This window comes from Glycine max, assembly GCF_000004515.6.
Source record: "Glycine max cultivar Williams 82 chromosome 7 unlocalized genomic scaffold, Glycine_max_v4.0 Gm07_scaffold_69, whole genome shotgun sequence".
Lineage (NCBI taxonomy): Eukaryota > Viridiplantae > Streptophyta > Magnoliopsida > Fabales > Fabaceae > Glycine > Glycine max.
Genome location: NW_024464673.1, coordinates 83,227 through 101,495, shown reverse-complemented (window position 1 = coordinate 101,495; position 18,269 = coordinate 83,227). Strand labels below are relative to the sequence as shown.

Here is an 18,269-nt window from a genome sequence, read left to right as displayed (position 1 = left end):
TATTATTAGTTTAAAAAATAAAACAATTTTCATTTCTTTTTCTTCTTCCCTTTTAATTTTGCTTTGTTTCATCCTCTGAAGGCGGTGGTGTAGGGTGTTGTATAGGTGGATTAGATTTCAACTTTTGAGTGAGTGGTTTGAGTGGATTAAGGTGGTGGTGGTGATGGGGTTGGAGTGCATGTGTTAGGGGTTGGATGGTAATAGCGAAAGTGTGGAGAAAAAGAAAAAAAATGAGAATTATTTTATTTTTTAAAATAATAATAAATATAGTGACCGATGAAGAAGAAATGAGAATCATTTTATTTTTTAAAACAATAATACATATAATTATGGTAAAAACTCATCACTGTTTTGTAAACAAAATCAGTTGAAATCTGCTATCTTACCGACCAACCTAATTAGATGGAAAAAAATGGTCTGTTTTATCTGTTTTACAATAATTTGTGACTAAAGTAAACTTTTAAAAAATTTGGGAATAAATTAAACCTTTTAAAAAATAATTTAGTAACCAAGTTAATAATTAAGTTTTTTTTTAAGGATGCTTCAAACTTTTGAATTTATAGTGACGTATATTTTCATTATTTAACTATAAGCTTTAGAATATACAGTTTATTAGACCTATAACCGTATTCCAATTTAGGCTTTTTTTACATAACAGTGGTAGTTTTTTTGAAAAATTTATCAACATGAGTAATTTTTGAATTTATTACGGAGTTATGAATAAGTTATGTTTTAAAACACAACTTTTAATAAACCACATGCTAGTGTGCACAAAATAAATGAAATTCATGGATAAATGCACTGTCATCGTGATCTCAAAATCTGAATTCCAACTAATGCTTTCTAAAACTAATTAATGACAATTTACAGGACTTTTTATGCTAAAAATTTGCCAAGCAATATATTCAGATTCTTATAGCACAGTGGTAGACATTGAATTTGAAGATATAGAGATAAAAAAAAAAAAAGATAAGCTTATAAGTTTTTCCTGAAGTCATTTTGATCTCTTCTTGGGGTTAGTTTGTTCCATAAAGAACATCCTTTGTCTTCTTCAACCCAAGCCATATAGAATTACTTTTGGCGGGACATGGGAGAACAGTAAGAATTGTCTTTGGGAAATTAAATTCTGAAAACAAAGGGAGTACTGTAAATAAATTCGGGAATATATTTTCTAGAAAGAGGGTATGATTTAAAAGAAAAAGTGAAAGGGGAGTGTATTAGCAAGAAGGGAAAGGGGGTAAATAGCAACTGCCTCCCAAGTTACATCTTGTTAGAATTCATAATTTTGTTGGTGTTACTGGGAACAAAAGCAAATTTTTTTGCTACGGACCAAAATATACATTCAAACTTGGTATCTTTTTCATGTTTTTTTCAAATTTAACATTCATTTATAATTTTTAACACATGATTTCTTGATACAATTTTAGTAAATGCACTTTGATTGAGCTATTGTTCCAAATCTGGTAGGAGGTGTCACGTGAGCATTGCTTTTGACGAACCAGTCAACACAATTGTTCTCTTCTCTAAGAGTATGGTTGAAAAAAAAAATATTTAAGCCTGACTTATTATTCCGTAATAGATTAATTATGATATCTGTCTATTTAAACACACGTCATCTTATTTAATAGTCTAATCGACTCACTCACTTAATTTAATCACATAAAATATAAAATAAAGTTCATTAATAATAAATAAATAAATAATATAATTATCTTATTAGTGTACCTTAATTATTACTGAAACCTATTTCAACAATAAAAAGATGGTTATACATGCAGAATTGGTACACAGGTAATGAGTTTAAAAATTCGTAGATGTGCACCAATAGGATGAAATGTGTTTCTGAGTGTGACGCTAAGCATTCTTCTTTCTTCTGAGAATAAAAGAAAAATTCTTTGCTAAAGACAAAAATATACAATATACATTCAAATTTGATATCTTTTCTTTTTTTATGTTTTTTAACTCATGGTTGCTTGATTTGGTTTTAGTAAATGTACTTTGATTTTTGATTGATCAACTATATGATATTCTTTCCTCATTAGCTTTTGAATGATCTGTTTCCACCCTTCATTTTGTTGAAGAGATGTAATTGTACCTAGTACAAGAAAATCAAGGTCAAAGCATGGACGCTGTGTCATCCGCACTACTAGAGCCAGTAACTAATTCTGTGTTGGATCTGATTAAAAAGCAAGTGGATTACATCCGTTATAGGCAAAACATTGATGAACTAGACGAGTGTGTTAAGCAGCTTAAACATAAAAAGGAGATAGTAGATCATAAATGTGAGGAAGCTGTCAAAAATGGACACGAAATTGAAGGTAAGGTTAGAGAATGGTTAGGGAAAGTGGGTAAATTTGAGACAGAAGTGGAGAAGTATCGGAAGGATGATGGCCACAAAAAGACACGGTTTTCCAATTGTTTATTTCTTTACTTTTGGCATAGACTAGGCAGACTAGCAAAGAAGATGGCAGTTGAGGGTAAAAAGATAACCGATGATTGCCCCAATTCTGATGAAATTGCCTATCGGGTATACGTAACATCTAATGATGCCATTTTGTCTAATAATGACCTTATGGATTTTGGTTCTAGAAAATCCATAATGGAACAAATAATGGCAACACTTGTTGAAGATCCCACTGTGAAAATGATTGGAGTGTATGGACGAAGTGGGGTGGGTAAGAGCACTTTAATCAAAGCAATTGCTAAAATTGCTCGAGACAAGAAGTTGTTTAATGTGGTGGCTTTTTCAGAAATAACAGACAACCCCAATCTAAAACAAGTCCAGGAAGATATTGCTTACCCTTTGGGATTGAAATTGGAAGGAGAAGGTGAGAATGTAAGAGCTGATAATCTACGAAGGAGGTTAAAGAAAGAGAAAGAGAACACCCTTATAATCTTGGATGACCTTTGGGACAGATTAGACTTGAATAGGTTGGGAATTCCACTTGATGGTGATGTTGATGATAATGATTTAAGCAAGAAGACAAATAGTGATAATCAGGGTCCCCAAGGGCCGACAAAAGAAAAATCTCTTGGTGATTATAAGGGTTGCAAAATTTTGCTAACTTCAAGGAAACAAAATGTATTAACGGATAAAATGGAAGTTAAATTAACTTTCTGTGTAGAGGAATTAGATGAAAAAGATGCTCTGAAGTTGTTTCGGAAGGAGGCTGGAATACATGGTGAAATGTCCAAGTCTAAACAAGAAATTGTTAAGAAGTATTGTGCTGGGTTACCTATGGCAATAGTTACAGTTGGAAGGGCATTAAGAGACAAGAGCGACTCAGAGTGGGAAAAACTTAAAAACCAAGACCTGGTGGGAGTTCAGAATCCGATGGAGATTTCTGTAAAAATGAGTTATGACCATCTAGAAAATGAGGAGCTCAAGTCCATTTTCTTTCTTTGTGCTCAAATGGGTCATCAACCCCTAATTATGGACTTGGTGAAGTATTGCTTTGGTTTGGGAATACTTGAAGGGGTTTACTGGCTTGGGGAAGCTCGGGAAAGAATATCTACATCAATCAAAAAGCTGAAAGACTCAGGTTTGGTGTTGGATGGAAGTTCTAGTATTCATTTCAATATGCACGATCTGGTTCGAGATGCTGCTTTATCTATAGCACAGAACGAGCAAAATGTATTTACTTTGAGAAATGGGAAACTTAATGATTGGCCTGAACTCAAGAGGTGCACTTCTATTTCTATATGCAATAGTGATATCATTGATGAGCTTCCTAATGTTATGAACTGTCCTCAACTTAAATTTTTCCAAATTGACAATGATGATCCATCTTTAAAAATACCTGAGAGTTTTTTTAAGAGAATGAAAAAACTCAGAGTGTTAATATTGACTGGCTTTCATCTATCAAGCTTACCATCTTCAATTAAGTGCCTATCAGACCTCAGATTGCTTTGTTTGGAGCGATGCACTTTAGATCACAACTTATCCATCATAGGGAAGCTGAAAAAATTAAGAATTCTCAGCTTTTCTGGATCTCGAATTGAAAATTTGCCAGCTGAGTTGAAGGACTTGGATAAACTACAATTACTAGACATCAGCAATTGTTCAATAGTCACCATGATTCCACCTAATCTTATATCAAGGTTGACTTCGTTGGAAGAGCTGTATGTAAGAAAGTGTTTCATGGAAGTGTCGGAGGAAGGAGAGAGAAACCAAAGTCAAAATTCATTTATTTCTGAACTAAAGCATTTGCATCAATTGCAAGTGGTGGACTTAAGCATTCCATGTGCTGAATTTTTTGCAAAGGAATTGTTCTTTGACAACTTAAGTGATTACAAGATTGAGATTGGGAACTTCAAAACTCTTTCAGCTGGAGATTTCAGAATGCCTAATAAGTATGAAAATTTCAAATCTTTGGCATTGGAGCTGAAGGATGACACTGACAATATTCACTCTCAGACAGGAATAAAGTTGTTGTTTGAAACAGTTGAAAATTTGTTTTTGGGAGAGCTGAATGGTGTTCAAGATGTTATTAATGAGTTGAATTTGAATGGATTTCCACATCTGAAACACTTTTCCATCGTAAACAACCCTAGCATCAAATATATCATCAACTCAAAGGATTTGTTTTATCCTCAGGATGTTTTTCCCAAGTTGGAATCTCTATGCCTCTACAAACTAAAAGAGATAGAGATGATATACTTTAGTTCAGGTACAGAGATGATATGCTTTAGTCCATTTACAGATTGCTCGTTCACCAAATTGAAAACGATCAAGGTCGAGAAGTGTGACCAATTGAAGAATCTTTTCTCCTTTTGCATGGTTAAATTGCTTGTGAGTCTTGAAACAATTGGTGTTTCCGATTGTGGTTCTTTAGAGGAGATCATTAAAATACCTGACAATTCTAATAAGATTGAGTTTCTTAAGTTGATGTCTTTGTCACTTGAATCATTATCATCATTCACTAGTTTTTATACCACAGTAGAGGGGTCTTCTACAAACAGGGATCAGATACAAATTACTGTTATGACTCCTCCTCTTTTTGGTGAACTGGTATGATAGTGCATATTTTTCCTTTAAAAATTTTAATTAGTCTGTGACTACTTATTTTTCAGTTGCAAATATGTTAATTGTGTATGTGCTTGCAGGTTGAAATACCAAACTTAGAGAACTTGAATTTAATCTCAATGAACAAGATCCAGAAGATATGGAGCGACCAGCCCCCGTCAAACTTCTGCTTTCAAAACTTAATAAAATTAGTTGTGAAAGATTGTCAAAATTTGAGATATTTGTGTTCATTGTCCGTGGCCAGCAGTTTGAGGAAACTGAAAGGCCTCTTTGTAAGCAACTGTAAAATGATGGAGAAGATTTTTAGCACAGAAGGAAATAGTGCAGACAAGGTGTGTATAGGTGTAAATAAGTAAATTTTTATAGTTGACTGAATGTTATGCATTTCTGTTTAGTTTCATTACCAAATAATGGCTTGTTTTCATCGAAGTGCAGGTTTGCGTCTTTCCTGAGTTAGAGGAAATCCACCTCGACCAAATGGATGAGTTAACAGACATATGGCAAGCTGAAGTGAGTGCTGATTCCTTTTCTAGTCTCACTTCTGTGTACATTTATAGGTGCAATAAACTAGACAAAATTTTTCCGAGTCACATGGAAGGATGGTTTGCGAGTTTGAACAGCTTGAAGGTTTCTTATTGTGAGTCAGTGGAAGTGATTTTTGAAATCAAAGATTCTCAGCAAGTAGATGCATCTGGTGGGATAGACACAAATTTGCAGGTTGTTGATGTATCCTATCTCCCAAAGTTGGAGCAAGTGTGGAGCAGGGATCCAGGAGGAATTCTTAACTTCAAAAAACTGCAGAGTATACATGTGTTTTCTTGTCATAGACTGAGGAATGTATTTCCAGCTTCTGTGGCCAAAGATGTTCCAAAGCTTGAATACATGTCGGTCTCAGTGTGTCATGGAATTGTGGAAATTGTTGCCTGTGAAGATGGATCCGAAACAAACACTGAACAATTAGTGTTTCCTGAACTAACCGACATGAAATTATGTAACCTATCAAGCATCCAGCATTTCTACAGGGGGAGACATCCTATAGAGTGTCCAAAATTGAAGAAGTTGGAAGTAAGGGAATGTAACAAGAAGCTAAAAACATTCGGAACCGGAGAAAGGAGCAATGAAGAAGATGAAGCAGTTATGTCAGCTGAAAAGGTAAGTCATATAGTGAGACATAAATGGAGAGTGATATTGTAAGATGTGTGGCATACTTAAAAAAGATATAGCCCTGCTAAATATAATATGGATTATTAATTTAACGTCTGTCGTCCCCTAATCCCTCTTTTATTTAGAATTTAGAATTGAAGGGAATGTTTGATAATTATTATAATTTAAGAGCATTTTTTAGTCTTGATGGGACCCCAGAGTAACCAATGTGCTGGCAAGGGGCGCTCCATCAGGGATAAGCTTACAATAATAATATATATAAAGTAGCTTCCTTCTTCACGGTTTACTATTTACTTTTCTTTTATTTTTCCGTAGATATTCCCCAACTTGGAGTTTTTGGTTATTGACTTTGACGAAGCACAGAAGTGGTTATTGAGCAACACTGTGAAGCATCCAATGCACCGTTTAAAAGAGCTTAGGTTAAGCAAAGTTAATGATGGTGAACGTCTCTGTCAAATTCTGTACAGAATGCCAAATCTAGAAAAGTTATACTTGTCGAGCGCTAAGCATTTGCTTAAAGAGTCGTCGGAGTCACGTTTGGGAATCGTATTACAGCTGAAGGAATTGGGTTTGTATTGGTCAGAGATAAAGGATATAGGATTTGAACGAGAACCAGTTCTACAGAGACTAGAGCTTTTGAGCTTATATCAGTGCCATAAATTGATTTATTTGGCTCCTCCCTCGGTATCATTGGCTTACTTGACAAATTTGGAAGTATGGTATTGTTATGGATTAAGGAATTTAATGGCATCCTCAACGGCAAAAAGCTTGGTTCAACTTAAGTCCATGAAGATAAGGGGATGTAATGAATTAGAGGAAATAGTAAGCGATGAGGGAAATGAAGAAGAAGAGCAAATAGTGTTTGGCAAATTGATTACTATAGAACTTGAGGGGCTAAAAAAGCTGAAAAGATTTTGCAGTTACAAGAAGTGTGAATTCAAATTCCCGTCATTGGAAGTATTGATTGTGAGAGAATGCCCATGGATGGAAAGATTCACGGAGGGTGGCGCAAGAGCACCAAAGTTACAAAACATAGTTAGTGCTAATGAAGAAGGAAAAGAGGAAGCCAAATGGCAGTGGGAAGCAGACTTGAATGCCACCATACAAAAAGGGTTCAACAAGGTACTTATTCATTTATTTATGATTTAAATATATTTTTATTTATCTTGTTAGCATTTTTAATGCGTTTTTTTTAATTTTAGTCTCTTTAATATTTTAAAATATTCATTTATAATCCTCCGCGCGAAATTAAAATTAAAAAAATATAAACTTATAAAATAAAAAATGAGTAAAACATATTACGGAGATCAAAATTAAAAAAACATAGACTTTGAAGGACTAAAATTAAAAAAAAAAAAAAAACTTACCAGAGATAAAAATAAAAAAATATTAACTTACATTTACCAAATACATATTTAAACTTATATTTATTACAGATTCTCCTAGTTTTATTAACTTTTCTTCTTTCATGAGATAAAAAAAAATTACTTGCCATGAATGGAAATTATAAATCCTTGTTTTTGTCATAAAAAGCCTTAACCAGCAAGTATGTTAAATTTCTTAAGATATAAATATGTTAGCTCAAAAAACCAGCATTTATATAAGTTTATTAATCATTTTTGTTTAAAAAAAATTCATTCATAAAATTTAAAATAATACGAATTTGACTGCTTCATGTAGCCCGCGTAGTCATAAACAAAAACTTTCCCTCATCTTACAACTTTTCTTTTTAATCAAAATAAATAAACTTCAATTCATATTTAATTGTCATCCATTAATTTTTTGTTAACATTTTTAGTCCTTCTATAAATTTTTGCTCGTTATTAATCCTATTGTTTATGTTATATTTAAGAAAAAAAAACCGACTAAAAATGGATCCACGAACACATTTTTAGAGGGATTAAAACTTTAAAGAAAGATTGAAAATTGTAAAAAAAAAATTGAGGGAAAAATTAGAATATAAAAATATGAGGAGTTAAAAAATTAATTTGTTAATTTGTGAAATGGAACAAGTTGCATTTGACTTTACATATATAAAATAACATATAAACGTGATAATAAGTTAAAAAATTTATCCATATAATTTGTGACTATTTATATATCTATAAAATAAAAGTCACATGAGAAGTTATAAAATCTTACAAGGTTGATTTTGTAGTTGGGAAGAAGGATTTGAAGGGAAAAGAATGAAAGAGGTTTCAAGTTACGATACTTTCACTAATATTTTAATAAAAAAACTAACAATTAATATTAATTAATGAAAAAAATGTCTTTTATACATAATGAAAAATAAGGATAAAATGTATTTTTTTTGTTAAAATATAAAATATCGTGAAAATAAAATGACATTACTACACCTAAGAGTAAATGATAAAATATTTCTTAAACGAATCATCCATAATTTCATCATTGATAAAAATAAATTATCATGTTATTTACTTATATATTTTTTGTTTAACCTTTTGTGCAGCTATCCATATTTAGTATTTTAACACATGAATGACAGAAGTAAATATTTGTTTATACAACAAGAATTTGTAATTTATAATAAATAAATATTTGAAGTATATAAATTATATTATAATTAAATTTTCTAATATATAATTTTTAACATATAAATTACATTTTAAATTTATGAAAAATAATTTATGTTATGTTAGGATGTATTATTACTTTAAATAATTGATGTTTTCTTTGAAAAATATTTAAATTAAAGTTAGAAAGAAGGATGCCGTTAAGTTTTCTTACACCAATTATGTTAGTTTTGTTTCTCTCTCATGGAAGGAATGTAATTTTATAATAAAGAACGGACATAATTGCTCCCTCCATATTAATATCTGTTTGCCACACAACTCAGTCCCATCATTCTTTGGCTTGGCTTCTTCATCTTATATCAAGATACCAAGAGTTGATGGATTCATTTTTTATTATTAATTATTAATTATATAAAAATTTATTTATATTTATTATTCATTTGACTAGTAAGTTTTAAGATATTAGGTGTTTTTCATTAAAATATAATAAATATATTTTTAACTAATATGATAATCTCAAAGTAAAAAAATTATTATATTTATTATTAAGAATTTTTCATTGAAAGCTTAAAACAATGTTAACAACTAAGAATTCTCACTTGAATTAATTTAATGATGTCATCCACATGTGAATTATTTATATATATAATTTAATAAATAAGATTAATTATTTTTTTCAATAAAAACTGTTATGGATACATTAATCTGTCTCCATTATTATTATCTTATTTCATAATAATTTTATGATTAAAAATAAATTAGATTAAAATTATAAAAGAATTGATTATTATTATTATTATTATTATTTCTATCATATAACATGTGTTTAATTTTAACCTAGATCTATCAAGTTAACAATTTAATAATAAATAAATAATAATTTTTTTTATCAAAATTTATAATATGATGGAATAGATCTTTAACATATATATTTAATTCCAACAATAAATATATATATATATATATATATATATATATATATATATATATATATATATATCTAATTTTACATTTTTACTTATGGTTTATCTAAAAATAATAAAATAAATCTATGATCTTATAGTTTATATTATAAATAGCTTTCTTTATTAATTAATAATATTTTTTATAATATAGAGCTTTTTTTTTTCATTTGTTAAAACCATGTTTGTTTGAATTTTTATTCAGATTTTTCTATGATTTTTTTTCTACAAATTGTTATAATTTTGAGAGAGAAAAATATGATTATTTTCTTTAAGTTCATTAAAAAATCCATAGATTTTTTTCCCTGTATCCTCACACAAATATTTTGTATATAGAAAAACAAACTAAATGTTTCAGGTTCATTCTTTCACACAAAAAAATGGAAATGAAAATTTTCATTTTTCAGACAAAAGTAAAAAAAATTATACTATATAAAAAATATTTTGGTTCCTCCAATATTTTTTTTCTCAAAGTTCCGCCACTGATTTCATGCGTCTCTATGTCTAATATCAAGTTCCTCTCTTTTTCTTTGTCTTTTTATTAACTAAATTCAGTATTAATACAGTAACTGATTTATGACTAATCTATCTATTTGTTATAATGTAATCGCCAGCTATGAAACTGACATATTAGCCTTTTGTAAATAATATCCTATTTTGAAATGCACAGCTTTTGGAGTCTGCAAGTACTGCATCATCTCTTAGTCTCAGAGATAGCCCATTACAAGTGATATGGCTTGACTCACGGCGGATCCCAAAGTCGTGCTTCAGTAACTTGAACTCTTTGACTGTGGAGGGATGCCAATTTTTAACAGATGTTGTCATACCCTTCTATTTACTTCCTTTCTTAACTAATTTGGAAGAATTACAAGTCCGAAAGTGTGGTTCTGTGAAAAGCATATTTGACGTGAAAACAGCTATGGGATTGGGAGCAGCAGCCTTCCCTAGACCTCTCCCTTTTTCCCTCAAGAAATTGACTTTAGAGAGGCTGCCAAAACTGGAGAATGTCTGGAATGAAGATCCTCATGGAATTCTAAGCGTGCAGCATCTACAAGTTGTTATTGTTAAGAAATGTAAATGCCTTACAAGTGTGTTTCCGGCATCAGTAGCCAAAGATCTTGAAAAACTAGTTGTCGAAGACTGTAAGGGATTGATAGAAATTGTTGCAGAGGATAATGCAGATCCAAGAGAAGCAAATCTGGAGCTTACGTTCCCTTGTCCCTGTGTGAGGTCATTGAAACTACAAGGTTTGCCCAAGTTCAAGTATTTTTACTACTGCTCACTCCAGACACCTACCGAGGATGAAATGGTACTATTGTGTTACTACTTTGTCCTTACTGCATAATCTCATGCCTGCAAATTAAATATAATTGCACTACTTCATTTTTATTGTTCAACATGAGTGATATGAACATGGTCTTAAAATTAAAATGTGAGAATTTCACGTACATTACTATATATGCTGTGTTCTATCTTCTATGCCTATTAACCCCCATTTTTCATATGTTTTACATAAATAAGTAAAAGAATACACTTAAGGGTACATGTTGCATTCATGATACAACAATGACATTTTAGGTTTGAGCTTTATTCTTATTAATACAGACAATTACAGAGAATCTTACACACGCCATTTTACTTTATCAAATATCATGTATGGATGGTTCTCAAATCTTTAAAAACAATCTTTATAACTGCTCTAACCTGCTTTTGCTTGGTTATCGGTTTCTGTTCGTAGCCTACATCCAACTTGAAGTGCCTGTCACTCGGTGAAAAAGGACTGGAGATGATCAAGCGTGGAGAATTTCAGAGAAACTTCATACACAAGTTACAAGTTCTTACTCTGTGCTTTCATAATGGGTCGGATGTATTTCCATATGAAATTCTACAACTGGCGCCCAATATAGAGAAGCTTGTGGTGTACAATGCTTCCTTCAAGGAGATTAATGTGGATTATACTGGACTCCTATTACAGCTCAAAGCCCTATGCTTGGACTCCCTTCCAGAGCTTGTTTCCATTGGGTTAGAGAACTCTTGGATTCAGCCCTTACTGGGAAATCTAGAAACCTTGGAAGTAATAGGTTGTTCTAGTTTAAAAGACTTGGTACCATCTACAGTGTCTTTCTCCTATCTGACATATTTGCAAGTACAAGATTGCAACAGCCTGCTATATTTGTTGACATCCTCAACAGCAAGAAGTTTGGGTCAACTCAAAAGAATGGAGATAAAATGGTGTGGTTCAATTGAAGAGGTAGTCTCTAAGGAGGGAGGTGAATCACATGAGGAGGAGATAATATTTCCGCAGCTCAATTGGTTGAAACTTGAAGGATTACGAAAGCTGAGAAGGTTCTACAGAGGAAGTTTATTAAGTTTCCCATCATTGGAGGAATTGTCAGTAATCGATTGCAAGTGGATGGAAACATTATGTCCAGGTACCCTAAAAGCAGACAAGTTGGTTCAAGTTCAACTTGAACCAACTTGGAGGCACTCAGATCCTATCAAATTGGAAAATGACCTGAACTCTACCATGCGGGAGGCATTTAGGGAAAAGGTATGTTTTCAATTATTTTGATTAAATATGATTGATATTGGTGTATGTTGTTCTTATAATGCAAAATATACACCGTTAGGTTAATTAGATTCATCTTCAAATTAACTTTGGCCTCATCCAATTTATCTTGGATTCTCAGCGTCGTCCAATTTTTGGGAAAACCAAAAAACTCACAGAAATAACATTTATGTGCCAATCCAATTTGGCTAATATTAATTTTTTACGTTAAACTCATAATATTTAAATAATTTAATTTATTTTCTATGTACTTTATCAATGCTACTTAACTTATATATATATATATATATATATATATATATATATATATATATATATATATTAATAATAGAAAATGAATCCAAACTCTTTCAAGTCATTGTAATAATGATTTGAAAATTATTTAATTTTTATTTTATTAGTAAACCATTTAATTTTATTTATATTAATCCTATTAAATAAAAGACACTATCAATCTTTTATAATCCACTCTTATATACATATTCAAAATATTTATCTTTTAGCAATTTTAACTGTATAAAAAAATTATCTTCTAGGATGAAGATACTAATTATATTTAAAATCTAGATTAGGTAGTTAAAATTTTAGTTGTTCATTTTTTTAATTTTCTTTAACTTTTTGTTATTTCTTCATTTATACATAAAAATAAATTAAATAGATATTAAAAAAATTAGAGTGATTTGAAGAAGTTTAGATTCACTGTATATTATTATTATTATTAATTACTAATACAAATAAAAGTTAAGTAGTATAAGTAAGGCACATAAAAAATAATTATTTAAATATTAGTGAGTTTAGTTTACTAAAAAATTAAGAGATTCTTTTTTGAGTATAAGGTAAGAGATTAATATAAGTCAAATAATTTTGTTTATCAACTTAATTGTATGAGGTGACTGCAAGCTCAATCTAATGGTATATATTGTGTTTAAGAGAAAAGTATGTTCGAGAGCATCTGAATCTTATATTTGAACGGAGATTAAATGTGTTGTATTTATTAGTAATCATTGCATATATGAATTTTTTATAAGAAAGAGTCATTAAATTTGTGTGATTTTCTTATAAATAACTCGCCAGTTGAGACCAATAAATATGTTAATTTTTTTTTTAAATTTTCTAGGTAAGATAAAAAAAATACTCGATCCACTATCTAGCTTTGATCATGCATATATTTTATCGAATGATTAATTTTGAATTTTGAAAAATAATCTACTATTTCTGATATAAATATCTAGAAACTTTTTTATGAGTGCAACAAAGGCATATCAAAAATATTCTGGAAAATACTTTCATTGTGTGTATTTGATGATAAATTTAGAATGAATGTACTAGAATCAACTAGTTGAAAACTGTTATTTCAGACGAATTCATCCAGAAATCAACTCAAGGAGGAGCTGATTTTTTTTCCTTTACAAATTATTTAAATAATTTTGAAGGCAGATTTTGATTAGAGAGCATCCACGATTAACGGAAATTTGTTACTTTTTATAATTTATTATTTTAAAAATAATTACACTTTAAAAATTGAGAGCACATTAGTTATTTGGTGCGATTGGGGATGCATTTCTTCCTACAGAATAATACTACTCTTTTTTTTTATTCTTTTACGTTTGCAGTTATGGCAGTATGCACGTAGGCCATGGGAATCAGTTCTTAACCTCAAAGATAGCCCAGTACAAGAGATATGGCTTAGGCTTCACTCACTGCATATCCCCCCACACTTCCGCTTCAAGTACTTAGACACCTTGATTGTGGACGGCTGCCATTTTTTATCAGATGCGGTCTTACCCTTCTCTTTACTTCCTTTATTACCTAAATTGAAAACATTGAAAGTTCGAAACTGTGATTTTGTGAAAATCATATTTGATGTGACAACTATGGGACCACTCCCTTTTGCCCTCAAGAATTTGATTTTAGATGGGCTGCCAAATCTGGAGAATGTTTGGAATTCAAATGTTGAGCTTACGTTCCCCCAAGTCAAGTCATTGTCACTGTGTGATCTGCCAAAGTTAAAGTATGACATGTTGAAGCCATTTACACATCTAGAACCACATCCTCTAAATCAAGTCTCTATTCAAAAGGTATCATTACTACTTGTATATATATGAACTAAATTGCCATCATTAGTGTTCTTTACTACTTCTATATATATGAACCAATTGCATCCTGTTAAAATTAAAAAGTTGTGAACCTTTCCCTTATACAGTTATATATGCTATGTTGAGTCTTCTATCCATCTTCTACGCATATTGGCTTCCATTTTTTTATTTTTTATTTATCTACATAAGTCAGATAATACAGCTACAGTTACTATTCAATATTGATCATGATGAATTTATAATGGAACATGTTGCATTCATGATGTGAAACAGCATCTGAGGTACGATCCTTATTCTCATTATTTTCTTCTACAACCTTACTAATAATCTCATTTATCACTTTTCCCGTCTTAAAATATTAAACTCGACTTACAATGTGAATATCCTTTCTCCACCTTATTCTTTTTATGGTATCCTTTTCCACCTTATAAATAGCTAGCCTAGTTCGTCTTTTTTTCTTTTTTGGTTTTTAAGTAAACTGATTTCTTTTAAATTGACTTGTTTGCACCTATTTAATTGAATTGGTTAATTTGTCATTAATTATTAGACTTATTTTAGCGTGAAAGTTCATTATTTCAATTATATAAAAAGAGCTGGATCTATAACTTCCCTAACCTGCTTTTTCTTCATTGTTGGTTTCTCTTGGTAGCTTACACCCAACATAGAGCACCTGACACTCGGTGAACATGAACTCAACATGATTTTGAGTGGAGAATTCCAGGGAAACCACTTAAACGAGTTAAAAGTTCTTGCTCTGTCTATTGAATTCGACGCATTTCTACAACGGGTGCCCAATATAGAGAAGCTTGAGGTGTGTGATGGTTCCTTCAAAGAGATTTTCTGCTTTGATAGTCATAATGTGGATGAGGATGGATTGGTTTCACAGCTGAAAGTGATATGCTCGGACTCCCTTCCAGAGCTTGTTTCCATTGGGTCAGAGAACTCTGGGATTGTGCCCTTTCTCAGAAATCTAGAAACATTGCAAGTAATCAGCTGTTTGAGTTCAATAAATCTGGTACCATGCACAGTGTCTTTCTCCAATCTGACATATTTGAAAGTAAAAAGTTGCAAGAGTCTGTTATATTTGTTCACATCCTCAACAGCAAGAAGTTTGGGTCAACTCAAAACAATGGAGATAAGTTGGTGTGATTCAATTGAAGAGATAGTGTCTTCAACAGAGGAAGGGGATGAATCAGATGAGAATGAGATAATATTTCAGCAGCTCAATTGTTTGGAACTTGAAGGATTAGGAAAGCTGAGAAGGTTCTACAAAGGGAGTTTAAGTTTCCCGTCCTTGGAGGAATTCACATTAAAGGATTGCGAGAGGATGGAAAGTTTGTGTGCAGGTACAGTCAAAACAGACAAGCTGTTAGAAGTGACATTCGAATGGAGAGATGATATCCCATTGGAAACTGATCTGAACTTTGCCATGCAAAACCGATGGTTATATTTCTGACAGGGTATGTCTTTTTATTCAACATTATTATAATTGTTGTTATCATACACCGTGTCAGTTATATGTTACGTGGCACGATTAACTTAAATTTTGAGAAGAGTTTAATTACCGTGTTTAATTATTATTATTATTATTATCATTATTATTATTATTATTATTATTATTATTATTATTAACTAGCATAATTTTTATAAATTGTGTAGGCAATGACTCCAACATTAGAGTTAGAGGAGATTGATTCACCAAAAAGAAAATGGTTAGAGGAGATCAACGAATTAAGTGGCTTGGTGCCTACCGAAAAAAAAAAAACAAAGTGGCCCAATTTTATTATATTTGTTTGTGTGTGAATAAAAAAACAAAGTGGCCCAGTTTTATTATATTTGTTTGTGTGTGAATAAAAAAACAAATTGTGTGTGTGGTCTACACAGTTAGTGGTGAAATACACTGTTCTATTCTATTTATTATGTAATGTGTGTGATTATAAGTCTTAAACGACCCTGGAGAATAAAAATGAAGTGATGAACTGTAAGTTTGTAACACTAAAACTTGACTCTATTGTTTTATGACAAAATAAAATAAAAATGTGTCCTAAATTATGTATGTTTACTATTCATTTTACTTATATTTCAAGATTCAAATTCTTCAACATAATTCTTGAAAAAATGTCTTCAGCATAACTTTGATTGTGGTAGGAGTTTAATTATCACTTTGTCCATCTCCTACTATTAGCATCTAAAGACTGTGTTAGCTTTAATTTAGTAAAGGCTAACAACGGGATTGATTATATCTTTGTTGTACTAAATTGTGATAATGAATTGAAAATTTTCATAATTTATTGAAATGTTATTTTTTTAATTTTCATGCGGTGTTAATATAGTATGTCAAGAAATTGTAACATTACTAAAAAAATCATTTCAAATATCATTTTTAAGTATTTTTTACGATGATTCTCAACCATCTCTAAATCTGTGTTGTGAAAATACTTTTCACCGTGATTTTTTAAATTCTATAAGAATATTGATTTTTACATTGATTTTCTTGAAATTATTTAGATTGTATTATTTATTATTTAAAAAATGTTAAAAATATTAGGATTCTAAGATGATTTAAAAAAAAATTCTAAGATGATTTAAAAAAAAATTCTAAGATGATTTTTAGATTCCAATTGTTTATTATTTTAATACAAAATTTCATTAAAATAATAAAATATAATAATAATATGATTAAAAACTAATATTTACAGCAAATAAATCACAACGTAAACTATGGACCACAAATTATATATTTACGCATCCAATATGTGGGATCCCTAATGCTAGATTCCTTTCTAAAAAAATATTAAACATCTATCAATTTGTTGTAAATCAAATCTAAAGTAGTTTAACACTCTAGGTTTAACATATTTCAATCAAACAATAGAATACAACTTTACATCTTAAAAGTGATATAGTTTTAGTATTTTCATTAAAAAAAATTAAAGGAGACGTCTTTGCATGTTAAAATATAAAAATTAAAAATGAATAATTTTTTTAAATAAAATAAAATTAGTAATATTTAAAGGATAACAAAATATTTAATTCAACCAAACTGTAGTAGTCATAGCTAAATTTTTCAGATTTGAAATTACTAGGATTAAACCATAATACCTCTTTGTCATTTAATCTGTGTGCATTGAGGTATCATATTGTCTTATTTCAGAAATAAAGAAAAACATGGAAAGAAAAAACTAATTAATATAAATTACTCGTAACTAAAAAACTGAAGAAAAATTAGGATATATGCTATGATAGTATTTACACGTGTTAATTTTAATTTATCTATATTTTCTATAGTAATTAACTTTTGATCAAAATAATGGAAAATATTTTTTGATCAAAATTGAAAAATTAATTAAAAGTTACAAAATTAATTTTTTTTAACATGATCTTGTTAACTGATTTATTAAATTAGAAATATTTAATTAGTAAATTAACTGTTAAGATTGCTAGTAAAGACATAATAATATAAAAGATATATTTATGATTTTTATATAAAATTTTATTGACTTTGTGCCGCAATGATGACAACACGTTCCCATCTCTAGAGAATGGATAAGCCATCCTGGACAAATTTTAAGCGTAACATTATATTCATAAGTAACTAACTAGAGAAATTAAATCCCTGTCATATGGAAAATGCACTACGGGAAGGTAATATTATTATTATTATTACTAATTGAAAAATAGATATTCTGTGTCTTATGTCTTAATTGTTTTTTTAGTTGGATGTAGGTGTAATAATTATCCTTTTAAAAAGTTATTAAATAATAATTACTTATAATTTGGGAGTGTTTTTTAAAGTAATACAAGAATAAATTAGGAATAATAACAAATGTATATAAAAACGATTACCTTTATTAATAATTATAAATTTACCATGAATTGCTAAGGACCGAAGTCAAACCACAGAAACAGCGACAACTA

At 30.1% G+C, this 18,269-nt stretch overlaps 1 protein-coding gene across 5 annotated transcripts in view; it reads left to right on the top strand.

The window, feature by feature from the left end:
• The window catches only part of LOC100780862 (uncharacterized), a 96,657-nt gene that overhangs the window by 6,902 nt on the left and 71,486 nt on the right, over nt 1-18,269 (top strand). For 3 of the 5 annotated variants that reach the window (XM_041013681.1, XM_041013682.1, XM_014777774.3), the window contains 6 exons: nt 2,082-5,011; nt 5,107-5,358; nt 5,462-6,178; nt 6,506-7,312; nt 10,357-10,995; nt 11,425-12,237. In XM_041013681.1, coding sequence (XP_040869615.1) covers nt 2,123-5,011; nt 5,107-5,358; nt 5,462-6,178; nt 6,506-7,312; nt 10,357-10,995; nt 11,425-12,237 — 6,117 coding nt within the window. In that variant the 5' untranslated portion in view covers nt 2,082-2,122. Of the gene's footprint in view, nt 1-2,081; nt 5,012-5,106; nt 5,359-5,461; nt 6,179-6,505; nt 7,313-10,356; nt 10,996-11,424; nt 12,238-13,868; nt 14,334-15,000; nt 15,812-16,010; nt 16,401-18,269 lie in introns of those variants that run through there. The other 2 variants (XM_014777773.3, XM_041013683.1) reach the window with 2 other exon arrangements.